The following is a 16,496-nucleotide window of genomic DNA, read 5'->3' on the forward strand; positions in this document are numbered from 1 at the left end:
CTTTCATCTGCAATGGCTCCAAAATGTATATGTTGTTGATTATATGCTAATTCATGCCATCAATAGGATTTTAGCCTGAACTCTTAAAAAGTGATATTTACCATTCTAGCAATCTGAACCCTTTAACCAGATTGGGTCCCAGCCCTTACATGCACAAAGCATATGTTTCACTACTGAGCTGGATGACCCATCCTGGGGTTTAGTTTCAGGCAACACATGTGTTAGATTCTTTGAGTATTGTGTAACAATGAAATTAACTAATACTTCAATCTTACAAGTCTATTTAGCAAATGAATTGTGTGTCAATATTACACAGGACACACAATCCTCAGATATTATCATTTTCAAATGGTTAGCTTGGAAAAAAATAGTCCTACCTGTTTGTTTTCACTGATCCCCTAGAGAAACAGTTATGAGCCAAGAATAAGAAGCAGTAATTAAAAGTGGAAATAGAGGACTATTAAGACACAGGAAGAACAGATGCACAGAAGCAAAATAGTTTTCAGTACTGGACTAAGGCCAACAGCCTTGTGCTGTGCAACCAATAATTGTAATCCCACCTGTCAGATTGTTCCAGGCTCATGATGCCTTAAATAAAACGTACGGCACATAAGTGCTACAGCCACAAACCATACTGAATTCTTCTCTCATCAGATAGAATAAATACAGAGCAGATAATAACAGTCTTTCTACATGAAATCTATCAACAGAATGAACCAACATTACAAATTCATCATGATCTGCATCACAGCTGCTCTTTGAACCCACATTGTGATTTAATATCCATTGTACAATGCGTTAGCTACAGCTGTTTTAAAATTCAATAGATAAGCAACAAATACAGCAGAAAGAACCAAAACAACCACAATGCTTAGATCAAGACACTGAAGTAATGAGACACCAACATTTAATATGAGTAGATTTGATGGTAGAAATCTAAACTCTTATATTTTTAACCCTATACAAAATAAGCAGACATGATATATGGAGGTCAAGAGGATAAATCAAAATGAAGAAGGAGAAATGAACCTTCCATCAGCCCCTAACCACAACCAGTCCTAAAACCATTGTGGTTTGCTGCTAAGGAGAGGCTCAGAAAATGGAACAAGGAATCACTCAGAATAGTGAGAATATTAATACAAGTTGAGCATTCCTTATCCAGAATTCCAAAATCTGAAATTATCCACAAAAGTGGTTGAGATCATGACACTTTTGCTTTCTGATGGTTCAATGTACACATACTTTGTTTCATGAACAAAATTATTAAAAAAATATTGTGCATACATATTATGTATGTTTTATACACACTTTGAACATGTGTATAAAATGTATATAAATTATACATGGGTGGGGTTTGATTTTTTTTTTTTGCTTAGACTTGAATTCCATCACCAAGATATCTCATTATGTATGTGTATGCAAATACAGGCATTCCAAAATCTGGGGGGGGGGGGGGGGTACAAAAGGATATTCAAACTTCATTTAATTGTTAGTTTATTTGGGCACCATTCAGTATATATTTTGCCAGACACTCTTTATAAAACCAATGTTCACATTTTGCTTCTCAATCAAATTTAAATGTTTCACATTAATTGGTGATGCAGGCTGCTTTGCACAAATTTCCAAATTCAAACGGAGTTGTGTCATTTTGAACAAGTTTAAATTAGGTCAGATTAACCTGATTGACTCGTGTAGTCTCAAGTGATCTGGTTCAATCTGTAGAAGAATGTGCGTTCAATAGCACCAAATAAAGAAAATGAGACAGTGGTTATGGCAGTAAGGAAAAGAAGGAGTGGAGCTATTTTTTGCTCACACAACACTCTACTTTCCAGTCTGATGCAAGATTCTCACCAGCACTCTCCAGTTACAATGATTGCTGGGATGGATGGTGTGAGGTCATTTATGTATACATTCAGTTCTTTTATGCTTATTTGTGCTCTTTTATTAGATTTGGCTTATTATTAGGTCTCTTATCTGGAAACCCAAAGTGCTCCAAAATCTGAAATTGTCCAAATGGGTGGCTGAGATAGTGACTCCTTTGCTTTCTCATAGTTTACCTGCATTCTTCACTGCAAGCTATATCTGAATCTTGAATACCTTCTTAGGCACTTGAGAATATAAGCAGGACTATGCTAATCTAGAAATGATATTTTACTTTCTCTCCCATCCCCCCCCCCTCTCTATTTCATATATCCAACAGTACTGTAATGCTGTGTCAGTTGCACATACAAAGGTAGTCTCTGATAAACAAGCAGAATGGACACATCACAGACACCAGAATGCAGAAAGCAGCACAAACAGGTAGGATGACTCTCATAATGTAAACACTTTAAATGTTATATTTTTAAGGGGGGAAAGAGAACTTCAAAGGTAGCTGGTGCGTACACACACACACAAAACAGAACTTTGATTTGAATTTGTGGCCATCTCTGAAACTTAATCAAGGCCGAATCAAATCACAGAATCAGGCTGTGAACCAAACCAGGACCTGACACAGATCTAACATCTTTATTATTCATTTCATTACTTGCAAAATATTCTTGCAGCAGAATCTTCAGTATATTCTATTTATACTTGGCTTATTTATAATTCTATGGTACCTTAAGGATGCCATCACAGATCACACATTTCAGTAGAAAGACATATCATTTTGATAGGAAAAGGCCAGATCAAGTCACTTCCAATAAACGTAATCTTCCACATTTTAATCAAATGTATTAGAACTCTCCCTTTGCCTTCCTCTACCCTCATATTTCCACAGAAAATGTCAAACGTCCCAAGTATCTCTTTATTCTACACAGTAAGCTGTGACAATTCTTTTTAAAGAAAAAATAAAGTGCAAACTTGATGTCACCTTTTTGAACTCTCCAGTATTTCTATATTCACACAACATCATGTCAAAAAAGATTGGGATGGTGGCTTTCCGTAGCTCAGCTTCTGGAATAAGGGTCATTTCTAAGATTGGTCCAACCATTCCTGGGATGAAGCGGATCTTATTCTGCCCTGAAATTATGCAAAAAAAGAAAATCAAAAAGGGATTAATCGATAATACCTATTTATTTTATTTCAGTGATGGGTTTATAATTACTCATCTTTCAAATTTCACTACAAAAACATTGGCCACGGTAGTCCATGCTCTAGTCACATCCCATTTAGACTACTGCAATGCTCTCTACGTGGGGTTGCCTCTGAAGACTGCTCGGAAGCTTCAAATGGTCCAATGATCGGCAGCCAGGATGCTAACAGGAGCGGCACTCAGGGAGCATACCACTCCTCTGCTGCGCCAGCTCCACTGGCTGCCTATTTGCTACCGGGCACAATTCAAAGTGCTGGCTTTAGCTTTTAAAGCCCTAAACGGTTCTGGCCCGACCTACCTGTCCGAACGCATCTCCTCCTATGAACCAGTTAGGACATTAAGATCATCTGGGGAGGCCCTGCTCTCGATCCTGCCGGCTTCACAAGCATGCCTGGCGGGGACGAGAGACAGGGCCTTCTCAGTGGTGGCCCCTCGGCTGTGGAACGCCCTTCCTGCAGATATTAGATCGACCCCCTCCTTGCTGACATTCCGGAGGAAAGTAAAGACCTGGCTGTTTGAACAGGCATTTGACTAAGCAGTGTAATTGATTGACTGATTATCGGAACACGGAATAATGGATAACGAGTTTGGATTCTGATTTCATTGATGAGACCTGATGGATTTGTTATATTGATATACTGATGTATTGATGCTGATGTTTAATGATTTGCGATGCTATTGCTTTTAAATGCCTAATGATTTTGTACTGTGTATACCTAAACTGTTGTAAACCGCTCTGAGTCGCCTAAAGGCTGAGAAGAGCAGTATACAAATAAAGTAAATAAATAAATACATTTAAGATAGAAACCTTCATTTCCCTTCCTTGTAGTGTCTAATTTTGGAATAGACATGTTTCAGTACTTACAGTGTCCACACTGTTAGATACTATGCTTCAAAACTGTCATTTGGGAAGCAAACTACTCCCAAAAAGGTGTCTTCCTACCAATTATTTGCAGCTTTCACTATTGACACTAATACAGGAGAATACATGTGATTAATTAAATAAGACACACAGCAAAAAACACAAACTAGTATGCATTTGGTCATAGTATGCATCTGGTCATAGTATGCATCCTCAGTAAACTTCCAAATCGGTATCTAAATACCTTTCCAAACAAGTTAAATAAGTTCTGAACATTGTCTGTCATAAGCTTTATCCAGGATTCATGACTATTCCTCTGATTTTTAAGAGCTGGTATAATGTACTGAATTAGAACATTACTTATAGCTGGAGACAAGTGAGAATTTCATTTTTTTAAAATGAACTCATCAAAATTTTAATGTCTTCACAAGTAAGAGAAAAAAGAATCAGATATTTTAAATCCGAGACCACAGGGGAGGGAGAAGAGTAGTTGACAGATTTATCCAACCAGCCAAAGGGATTTCAATACTAAGTATCTAAAACTCTAGGTGTGAATTCCTGTACAATTAACCAAATTCATGATATTGAATTAAGGGCATTGCTTCTTTCTGTTTTGATGTGACATACAACAAAATGTTATAGGGTCCTTTCTAGGTTTGGACCACCTGATCCAAGTAAGTGAATGTGGATGAGGCTTTAAGGATAAGGGGCACATTGCTGGGAAGGTTGTGGGTGGAACTTTTGGGGGTACTGGGTGTTTTAATTGTATTTATTGTATTTCAAACCTAACACACACAATAATGTTTTTTTTTTCTGAAAAAAAATTATTTGCTTTGTTTTAAATTGAGGAAGGTGGGCTATACAGAAAGTAAAGAAGAAGAAGAAGAAGGAGAAGGAGAAGAAGAAGGAGAAGAAGAAGGAGAAGAAGAAGAAGAAGAAGAAGAAGATTCATTTTGTCCCATAAGAACCTAATTCACATATACCTTTATAAAGACGCTGAGAAATAACTTAAGATTTAAAAGAGATGTAAGAGAAAGTAAAACGGGTAGATGTGTCATCCCCAAGTACAAATTGATTAATTTTTCACTTCAGTCATGAATTGACTTGCAAATAGGATTCAACAAAAGTCACATTGTTGCAAAAAGTCACTTGTTGCAAAAAAAAATCACATCTCATCTTGCACACAGGCACATTGTTAATACATGAAAAACAAACTGTAAGTTTTTGAAACATGCATAATTGTAATGAGAATATACTGTGCAAACTTTAAAAAATATCGATGTAAAGAAAATATGTAAAAACTAAATACTCGTTCTAATGGGTCAAAGTCTTGTGATTCAAAACAGAACAAGGATGAGAAGAAAATACAAAAGGGATTCAAAATTATTCCGCAATGTCAAGACTGGGAGATTCCTACATTCAAGCCAACATCTCCCAATCTTGGCCACAGGCAGTCCCCTGGGCATAATAACACTGCCCTTCTTGCATAGTTGAGCATATGTGAAATCTGTTGAGCACTTTGCATAAGCCATAACATACTGACAATTATGATTTATAATATCATATATAGCGTTATACAAATAGTGTAACCATCACCATTATGGCTCAATTTCGCAAGACTTTAGAGTCTATTGCTGCTACAACACATTCAGGATTCATGATATGAGGTCTAATGCCACCTTAAGCGATCAGGTGAAACAGCCTAATGATTTCAGATTTTCACAGGCAGTCAGCATTCCAGTTTCAAATACCGCACTGCTGAGTATGCTTGGGAAATAAAATAATTGGAAACAATATATTTCCTCACCCCTTCCCATCAAAACCAATCTATCAGAGAACATTTTACAGTAGCCATTTGACATGTTCTCTTGTCTTTGCCACAATGGACAAAACTTATCTGCCTTCATCCCTCGATGAATAATGCCAACCATTAGAAAGCTCAGAATAGAAATAGTGTCCTGGTAACTCTATTATAGAGGCTGCACAATGACTTAAAAGCCACATGAAATAGTGAGCCATCAAAGTCTGCCTAAGGAGACATTTGCAATTATGACAGACAATAAAAAAACCCAAGAATTTAAGTTGCAAATGTCATCTCTAACAGTAAACTAGTTTTTTTTTCTCAAACACAGTATTTTGCGGGGGGAAAACCAAAATCCAGTAGGGGGGAAAAACACATTTGTGTCACTTTTAATATTCTCCCTCTGGCAGTGCTAAATAATGTCTAATGCTTCAAAGAAGGCAGATGAAAAGAAAAGAGTATGGGCTACTTTAAGTTTGATTTGTTGCGTTACATATAGCCTAGCAGGAGGCACCTTGCAATATAACAGAATAGCAGCACTTTCATGAGTATGGTAAGCCACATTTTCCAAGTAGCCATTTCATAGCACTTTGATCTCTCGTTAACTGCCATGGTTTTGTAATTTGGTTAGAAGAACCAGAGGAGTTCCCTGGCTGAGGTTTCCTCCCTAAAGGTCTCCTTCCTAAACTACAAATCCTAGGACTCCAAAGGATGTTGCCATGACAGTTACAGTGGGATCGTAGCACTATAATTGTGAAGTGTGAGAAAACTCTACCATTCCAAAGTTGTATACAGTAGGCTTTTGGTATCTACTGGGGTTTGGTTCCAGGAGTCCACATGAATACCAAAATTAAGTTCCTTATATACTGTACATGGCAAGATCAAGCTTTGCATTTGGCATTTTTTAAAAATCAAGCAGTATTTGGTGGAATCTGTGGATACAGAACACTGGCTATATGGGTATAATAAGAAAGAATAACAGTGACTTGCTTACATACCCAGATATGCCATTGCCTCCTCTGTAGTATGCCTTCCTACTATGAATGCCAAAAGGATGATGTCCAATAGGATCATAAAATGAGAAGAATTTACAAACACCCTAAAAAACCTCATGGTCCTCATTCTAGTCCCACTTCCCTCCCTCTTTGTACTTTAAACACCTTGTTAAGTGTGGCAAATTTTATTTCCTTCAACACCATGAAACATATAAAAATAAAGGTTTCCCCTTGACATTAAGTCTAGTTGAGTCCGACTCTGGGGGGTGGTGCTCATCTCCATTGTTAAGACGAAGAGCCAGCATTGTCTGTAGATGCCTCCTAGGTCATGTGGCCAGCATGACTGCATAGGGCACCGTTACCTTCCCACCAAAGTGGTATCTATTGATCTACTCACAATTGCATTTTTTTCCTAACTGCTAGGTTGGCAGAAGCTGGAGCTAACAACAGAAGCTCAACCTGTCCTGTGGATTTGAACCTGCCAACCTTCTGTCAGCAAGTTCTGTAGCTTAGCGGTTTAACTTGCTGCACCACCACAGCTCCTTATAAAACATATAAATATGGCCAAATTGATTGTAGAAAACCAAGATTAATAAAAGTAGTTATAATGACTGAAGCTGGCAATGTCAAAGAAACATGTCTTAAATCAGTGATTCTCAAACTTTAGTCCTCTGGGTGTTTTGGACTTGAACTTGTTGGTCAATGGTCAGGGATCCTGGGAGCCGAAGTCCAAAATACCTGGAAGGCCAGAGTTCAGAAAACAATGTCTTAAATAAACAGCTATTCCCTCAAAGGCAAATGCATATAATGTAAACTGAACTCAGTGTTTCTGCTGTATCGTCATAAAGTTATTCTCATCCCAATACTTAACTTTAGAGATTTTAATATGTGTGTGGGACAGGAATCTTGTTCTTTCTCATTTCAACTGGAGATTGAACAGCTGCTTTTGCGATTTTTCTCATTGTTGCTTGTCAGCAGAGCACGATAATTTCTAATCAAAACATCCTTTATTATAGTATCTTACTAAAAATCAACTGAAATAAAACTACGTTTCCATCTGGATGTAAAAAAGCAGTAGCAACAAGGAAAAAATAACTATGAAAATAAAAATAATGTTTATTCACTCAGTTATTGCTTAGATATCTAGTCCTAAAAAAGAGGAGATTAGGAAACAAAAGGCTATTATCTTGTTGTTGTTCATTCGTTCAGTCGTCTCCGACTCTTCGTGACCTCATGGACCAGCCTACGCCAGAGCTCCCTGTCGGCCGTTACCACGCCCAGCTCCCTCAAGGTCAGTCCAGTCACTTCAAGGATGCCATCCATCCATCTTGCCCTTGGTCGGCCCCTCTTCCTTTTGCCTTCCACTTTCCCCAGCATAATTGTCTTCTCTAGGCTTTCCTGTCTCCTCATGATGTGGCCAAAGTACTTCAACTTTGTCTCTAGTATCTTTCCCTCCAGTGAGCAGTCGGGCTTTATTTCCTGGAGGATGGACTGGTTGGATCTTCTCGCAGTCCAAGGGACTCTTAGCACTTTCCTCCAACACCACAGCTCAAAAGCATCGATCTTCCTTCGCTCAGCCTTCCCTAAGGTCCAGCTCTCACATCCGTAGGTTACTACAGGGAATACCATGGCTTTGACTAGGCGGATCTTTGTTGCCAGTCTGATGTCTCTACTCTTCACTATTTTATCGAGACTGAACATTGCTCTCCTCCCAAGAAGTAAGCGTCTTCTGATTTCCTGGCTACAGTCTACATCTGAAGTAATCTTTGCACCTAGAAATACAAAGTCTGTCACGGCCTCCACGGTTTCTCCCTCTATTTTCCAGTTGTCAATCATTCTTGTTGCCATAATCTTGGTTTTTTTGACGTTTAGCTGCAACCCGGCTTTTGCGCTTTCTTCTTTCACCTTGATTAGAAGGCTCCTCAGCTCCTCCTCGCTTTCGGCCATCAGAGTGGTGTCATCTGCATATCTGAGGTTGTTAATGTTTCTTCCAGCAATTATCTGGAAGAATAATGTTTCTTCCAGCTATTATCTAGTAAGCAAAATTAGAAGCGACAAGATTTTCTCTGCTGTCCCACAGGAATGCACACTGATTAAACTGTACGAATGTACCTGAGAGTACATGTTTTTCAGTCCACCAATACTTATTCTGGATAAACATGCATAGGATAGCACTGGTAATATAAACTGGCATTTTCAGAACAGTTCATGTTTGCTCTCTTTTTTAAATCTTCATTCTCGTCCTTTTCTTAACTTTTAAGTAAGGGGAGCCCAGGGATGAAATTGAGAACATGTTACTGGCTTTATTTTGTGATGGCTTATTTTGTGAGAAAAGAATGGAATAGCAAGGAAACACCTACCACAAATTACTATTATAGTGTGAGCCAGCTCAGAGTTGAATTCCCTGCTGAATTCCAGGTAATTGAATTGAACCATGCTTAGATTTTTTTTCCTTCAGCCCATCCCTTGTGGCCGTTTCATTCCTGCACAAACTTTAACATCTAACAATGGTTTAATTCCAAGGGACAACTGGAAATCTTTATGCCTCATCTGTTTCTGAATAGAACTCATTCTTCCTTCTGAATGCCACAGGTATGATTAATAAAGCAAAAATGGTATCTTAATGTGATAAATAGACTTAAAAGTACAGAAATTAGCGGAACAGTTTCAATCCAATAAATTCTGTGCCTCGCTAACTGGTAGAGAAGGACTGTCCCATGGTTCAAGTGTTGGATCATGTTATACCTTTTGTGAGTCAAAGCAGAAATGAGGTAGATGGCAGGAGAGAGTGTTCCATAGTGGCTAGCATTTTTAAAATAGTAATGAAATAATAATAATAATAATAATAATAATAATAATAATAATTCTTACTTGTCTCTCCTCATGGCTCAAGGTGGGTCACAGCACAGTCAAAACACACAAACAATGCAAACATTCTATACACACACATATTAAAATGTAGTTCTATAAAAGATACATATTAAAATGTATTTCTATAAAATGCATATTTGGTACACAGGACAGATTATAAATAGGCAATTTGTACAATAGAAAAGTAAAGGGTTTTTTTTTTGAAATTCAAAATGATATCTGAGTCAATCTGTTTTAGCATTAAAAGAAAAGCAGAGAGAGTAGAATCTTTTGGAACCATTGACTAATTCTATCATGGACTTCTATTCATTTCTTCACTGTGTGTGAATATACCTTGGAATGATAATTGCAGCTAGCCAATTTATTAAAATAAGTTTCTAAACTTTGGGCTAGATATCAATAAGTGAGGATAAATACTACCAGCTTCAGGTAGTATTTTAAAAAGGAAGTATCTTCAAGAGAAGCCATGTTGGCCATGGAGCGGAATACAGCAATACTCACAAAAGTACTTTCAGTGCACAAATCACATCAAGCAAGTTTCCATAACTTCACTGGCTTTTTCATCCAGCAAATATGTTAAAAATCATACAGGACAGTAAAAGTCTCTGAGAGAAGTTAAGAGTCACAGACCTTCATTTTATCTCAACTGTTACTTCTGTTCTGAGCTCTGCTTCTTAAACTGTTCTTTGCTCAGTGTTGGGATCATGAAAAATTTGGTAACAGTAAAAGGTTTCTAAATGCCACTCATTTACTCAAATCTGTTTGCAGCAAAGTGCACTGTTTACAGTGGACTCTGCAGAAAATGCTACATCTGTACTTAATAAAAAGGGTAGATCAGCCTGTTTAGGAACCCGTGCAAATGTGGATTTATTATCAGTAAATGTTTGATTTTATACCTATTTTATATACCTATATCCCCCAGAGTCACATAAAAATTTCTTGAGGAGAAAGGATTCACGAGTACAGAAGTTTTAAGAAGCCCTGGTCTAGAGGAATATCAATCCAAGCTGGGGCCACTTATTTGCTACCAAAAATAAAAAAAATTTCACTGTATAAGAGCTCTGTTTTTAATGCTACCCACAGTAAAAGAGCAAAAACAAGTGAGCAGGGGCCTACCTGAAAAGGTATTATTCTGTTCTGTTTTGTAGGTGTTTTAATATAGGAGAAGGCTTAAATCACAGGTTAAACCCAAATACAGCTAAAACAATCTGTAGTAATACTCTGGTTTTTCACAAAAACCCAAGCAGCTCTTGGGCTCAGAATATGGGAAACACAGCCTTTATCACAGCTTTGTTGTAAAAACAGCAGAAGGAACTTTAATACAGCTAATATATTTCTATTGTTTTTATTGTGCTTTAAATGTCCTTTGAACAGTTTTAACTTTGTGGCTTTTAATATAATTATTTGTCTAATTGCTGTTTATTGTTTGTACTAATTTTTGTTTTTAGATCAACATTGTTTGAACAGGCTGTAAATCTCTTTGGTTGCTGAGTAAGGAAAACTGTGAGATATAAATAAACTAAAATAATAAAATATTACAAAAAAATCAAACACAAATAAGCAATCCCAATAAAGAAAAAAACAATTTAAAACAATTTAAGGCCATATAAAACAAATGATGAGCAGAAAAATACAGAATAATCCACAGTAAAGTCACGTTTACCAATCTGCCACTCATCAAGTATGCTAGCATTTTTTTGTTGTCTATACATTTTTCTTGCAGGTGGCTCCTTGTTTGCCATTGTGTGTTAAATCCAGGATCATCCTGTTCAGGCCAAAGGCTGCCTCTGTTTTCACTACAAATGGATTTTTCCTGTTACTAGTGTTTCCTCTGCCAAAAAAGTATTTTCTTATTTTTCCTCCTTTCATGTTCCATCCCCACGAAACAATGAGAAGACTGGTAGATGTGAAACTGTTATGCCAAACATATTGCTTCCCAAATGGCATCAAACTTCAAACAAGGATGCAGGAATGTAACAACCAAAAAAACTTGAAACAAATTATACTAGGTTTATATTAGAAATGCTCTACAAATGTTCACCCAGTATCTTAGTTTACTTACCAAGTTTGTACCACATGTCACGGATGGCAAAGCCAATTAAGCGTCGCATGTCTCTGTATCTGTACAATAATATAGAAAACAAAGGTTATTACTGTCTGTGTAAATGATAAAATTGATTTACAATGATTTTTCAGGAAGACTTACTTGCTTAGGATCTTCAGGCATTTAGCATGAGAGAAGTGTTCAAGCTGCAAGGAATCCTGAGTGATAAAGGCCACAGCAAGATGAAAATAGTTGTTCCACAGCTGTAAATTGAACACAGGACAGGACACTGAAAAGTTGTAATGGGGCTCACCTAGCACAGAAGGTGAAATTAAGAGATGTAGTACCGAAATAATTTATAATGGCAACCAGCAAGAGCAATATCAGCTTTTGATCTCCTGCAAAGTTTTATACTGTCATCATCTTCCAATTAGAATCAGACATGTATGTGATTTTATACATGCTGATCTGTATTCCCCTAGTAGCATCAGGTAATTCAAATAGGATTAATTAGCAAATAAAAATAAATCACAACTTGCAGTGCAATCTGAAATTCTGCATAGTCAAGTCATACCTCCTGAGATTCAAACAACCAGTGTAATTATATTCTTATTATAAATTAAATACAGTTTTTTGGGGGAGAAGAAAAAAGTTCTTGATCTTGATCATTCAAAACATGTAACTAGAACACATGTCAAGTTATTCCCATGTATTTCCTTTAACATTTCAGAGCTCTGAATTCTCATGGCCATATTTTCAAATTGAATATAAATTAATTGAATGATATTTCTGCCTCCTTCCCTTAGTGAGGAGAACTGGAAAAAAGCCCAACCACACAAACAACTTTAAAGGAGATGTGGGCATAATTCACTACATCAGGATAAGAGCAGTTCTTCCTTAGAGACAGATAGCAACTGTAAAGTTTATTATTACACGTAGTAACGGGTTTTTTAATCTGTTCTTGTTCCCAGCATTGATCCCAGCAAGTGCTAAGAAACAAATATAACAATGATGTTTGTGATGAATATTCTTCCATTTTTTGTTTATGCACTTTGGTTAAATAACACTCATGCTACATCAGAAGTTTATTTGATGTCTCTTCTTTATTCACTTGAATGAGATGCACCATTCCTTATTTGAAGAATGAATGTGAGCAAGAAGGGAGTTCTGATGCCATATCCGCTTCTGTTGCACCACCCTTTCTTTCTACATAGTACTGACATCTATGTTTATAGATGTTATGTGTATAAAACTCCCGGGATCCAGGGAAATCTATGTGCATAGTTTTTCATGCTATCCCTGCTTAGTTACAAATTGATTCAACTTATCTTAATAGTCATTCTTCTTACAAGTGATTTTCCAAGTTCCTTAGAAAGAGAACAGGGCAACACTTTTTGGTAATTTCCCAGCCACTAAAATTAGCATACTTGCAACAAATCTTATTTATATTCATCTTATAGCTCAGCTAAATCCTAAAACAGTATAATCATTGAAAGTGTCACCTGCCCATCAATATTTATAAAACAAATTTGCAGAAGAATCAAAACATATCAAAAAGTACAGTAGGTAAATGAATGTTATAGTTTGGTGTGAACTGATGAAAAATTAATCAAGTTTGAATAAAATGTATATTAATGGAGTAATGAAGTAAATCTCCTCCCTCCAACACACACACACACACACACTGAAAAATAGCATACACTCAATGCTAGTACAGTCTTTTAAGAAAATGGCATTGCATTGGTTACCTGATGGCCAAAGTCACTTTTGAACTTTGGGGATATTTCAGCAATATAATAACACCTGAGTGTTAGTTGGACAATCAGAACTGACACAGAGAAAGTATTTGTGCCTCACTGCTCAAAAAAAGTTATCCCTCTGAGTCAGCAGGAGTCCACCTAAGAAACTAAGTCAGTAAATGTTTCCCTTTTGAGATGCCAATTCTGTCCCGACTGTGCCACAAAGCAGCAAGACACCAGCTCTGACAGCATCCATTTAGTCTGGCATGTTTCCATAAGCCTTAAATCCACTTGAAAATAGGGGAAAGTTTTGTTTATGGATGTGTATATGCCAGCAAAATACAAGTTAGGGAATTGCTGCAGTGTCATTGAACACAGTAAAACCTGCTGTTTTCCTTTAAAAAGGAGAAAGGAATAGGATTGAACCAGCTTTTCTTTAAGCAAAATCGGCTGAAACAAACACCCAAACAGAATCTGTTATACCATACTTGGAGACTCAACTTATATTTTAAGCATTGCAGTTTGAAACTATACTTTTCCAAAAACTAGTATCTGAGAGAAAGCTGAAATATCCAGAGAAAATAAACAGAAAAAGAAGAACTAGTATTCATTTCTCCTCTTTTCTATGGTGAATTTTTGGAAGTTAATATTTATTTATTTATTTGTTATTTTGCACTTTTTCACCATAGCAAAATGTCATAACAAATGTCATTGCAAACCTGAGCAGGGATATTGTTTGCACACATCACAAGTATGAGTGGATGATTAGAAAGGCAGGGCCAAGAAGAATAAAATTGTATTTGGGGATATTTTAAATAAGTGTAGCAGCATGAAATAATATTTAATATTGTAGGAATGAAACTCACTTGATACAACATTGTTTTCTTGGCAGTTCTTACAGATAAATATGAGTAAAAAAATCAAGGAGCACAATGGACATTCTGTTACAGTAAGCTTACATACATCTATATGTGCACACATACAGAAACAAAGACAAAGAAAACAAAAAGGGAGACTTGATTTTCATTCACACTCATAGCACACTATTACAGCATCACATTCTCCAACAATTTATAATTGAAAAATGAGACATGGGTGATCAAACAACATTCAAGTGTTGTCAAGATGGAAAAATGAGGAAGAACATACAAACCAGAAAAAGCTGGAACAATTTGCTTTGTCTGAAAGCCTCATCAGACAGAGGTCCTCAAGCCATGGGCAGTGGGACAAATCAAGCAGGCAGTGGAGGAAACGTCCCACATCACCCCCTCCCCATGCCACTGGGGGGGGGGATGTCACCACCTGGCTTCTATCTGCCCTTTTCCTGTCTTGGTGTCCAGTATGCCCCCATTCATTTCAATGCAGGAAAAGCTAATATTTATTTTAGCTCGTCTTGCTTCATGATTTGTCCAAAATTAAAGTTATAGACACACCAACCTGTTTCCACCTTGACATCCCTATCACATATTTCTTTGCCCAAAATATCCCATGTTTCAAAAGAAAGAAGGAGCTCAAGATATGTGTGTATAGTGTTTCAGTTCAAAGAAACTTAGGGTGCATCTAAACCAGGCACAGGCAAACTTTGGTCCTCCAAATGTTTTGGACTTCAACTCCCACAGTTCCAAACAGATGGTACAGTGCCTGATCTACACTGTAGCATTAATGCAATTTGATAAAGCTTACTGCTGTGGAATCATTGGAGTGCAGTTTTGAATGAAGTTCAACAGGGACAAATGCAAGATACTCCACTTTGGCAGGAAAAACAAAATGCAAAGATACAGAATGGGGGACGCCTGGCTCGAGAGCAGTACGTGTGAAAAAGATCTTGGAGTCCTCGTGGACAACAAGTTAAACATGAGCCAACAATGTGATCTGGCAGCAAAAAAAGCCAATGGGATTTTGGCCTGCATCAATAGGAGCATAGTGTCTAGATCTAGGGAAGTAATGCTACCCCTCTATTCCGCCTTGGTTATACCACACCTGGAATATTGTGTCCAGTTCTGGGCACCACAATTGAAGAGAGATGTTGACAAGCTGGAATGTGTCCAGAGGAGGGCAACTAAAATGATCAAGGGTCTGGAGAACAAGCCCTATGAGGAGCGGCTTAAGGAGCTGGGCATGTTTAGCCTGAAGAAGAGAAGGCTGAGAGGGGATATGATAGCCATGTATAAATATGTGAGAGGAAGCCACAGGGAGGAGGGAGCAAGCTTTTTTACTGCTTTTCTGGAGACTAGGACACAGAACAATGGCTTCAAACTACAAGAAAGGAAATTCCATCTGAACATGAGGAAGAACTTCCTGACTGTGAGAGCCATTCAGCAGTGGAACTCTCTGCCCCGGAGTGTGGTGGAGGTTCCTTCTTTGGAGGTTTTTAAACAGAGGGTAGATGGCCATCTGGAAGGGGTGCTTTGAATGCAATATTCCTGCTTCTTGGCAGGTGGTTGGACTGGATGGCCCATGAGGTCTCTTCCAACTCTATGATTCTATGATCCTATGATTCTAGTGGTAAGATATTCTGAAAAGGCTAAATACCTTTTGAAGCTACAAATCACCAAAAGCCAATGAAGCTGTCCTGACCCTAAACCAGTGTCTGTCATCAGTAATGGACTGGATGAGGGCAAACAATTTGAAACTTAATCTAGACAAGACAGAGGTACTCCTGGTCAGTCAGAAGGTAGATCAGGGAATGGGGAGTCAGCCTGTGCTGGATGGGGTTACACTCCCCCTAAGGACACAGGTCTAAAGTTTGAGAGTCACCCTGGGCTCAAAACCTGGAGGCCTGCTTGTTGTTTAGTCATCCTGGACTCAAAACCTGGAGGCCTGTTGTTGTTGTTAACCATAACATAAACAAAATCAAACAGTCACTCACTTGTTCTTCAAAGTTCATGTTTTCCAGAAACTTCTGGTTCATTGTCTCAGAGAATTTGTTGATGGCTCTCAGGAACACCCTAAAGATAAAAAAAAAATTAGTCAATATGAAGAATTAACGGGCATCATCTCAGTTGGTGAGATTCAAAGATAAACTATGGATGATAAAAAGTCAGAATACATATTGCTTACCACAGCACATACCTAATAGTGTGTTCTGTGCAATATGTTCTCATTAGT

At 37.6% G+C, this 16,496-nt stretch overlaps 1 protein-coding gene across 1 annotated transcript in view; it reads right to left on the minus strand.

Moving 5' to 3' along the window:
- The window catches only part of DOCK2 (dedicator of cytokinesis 2), a 343,321-nt gene that overhangs the window by 70,048 nt on the left and 256,777 nt on the right, over positions 1–16,496 (minus strand). The window contains exons 30-33 of the mRNA XM_060765022.2: positions 16,258–16,336; positions 11,812–11,912; positions 11,668–11,726; positions 2,855–3,003 (exon numbers count right to left, since the gene is read on the minus strand). Coding sequence (XP_060621005.2) covers positions 2,855–3,003; positions 11,668–11,726; positions 11,812–11,912; positions 16,258–16,336 — 388 coding nt within the window. The remainder of the gene's footprint in view (positions 1–2,854; positions 3,004–11,667; positions 11,727–11,811; positions 11,913–16,257; positions 16,337–16,496) is intronic.

The sequence above is a fragment of the Anolis sagrei genome, chromosome 2 (genome assembly GCF_037176765.1).
Source record: "Anolis sagrei isolate rAnoSag1 chromosome 2, rAnoSag1.mat, whole genome shotgun sequence".
NCBI classification, from domain to species: Eukaryota; Metazoa; Chordata; class Lepidosauria; order Squamata; family Dactyloidae; genus Anolis; species Anolis sagrei.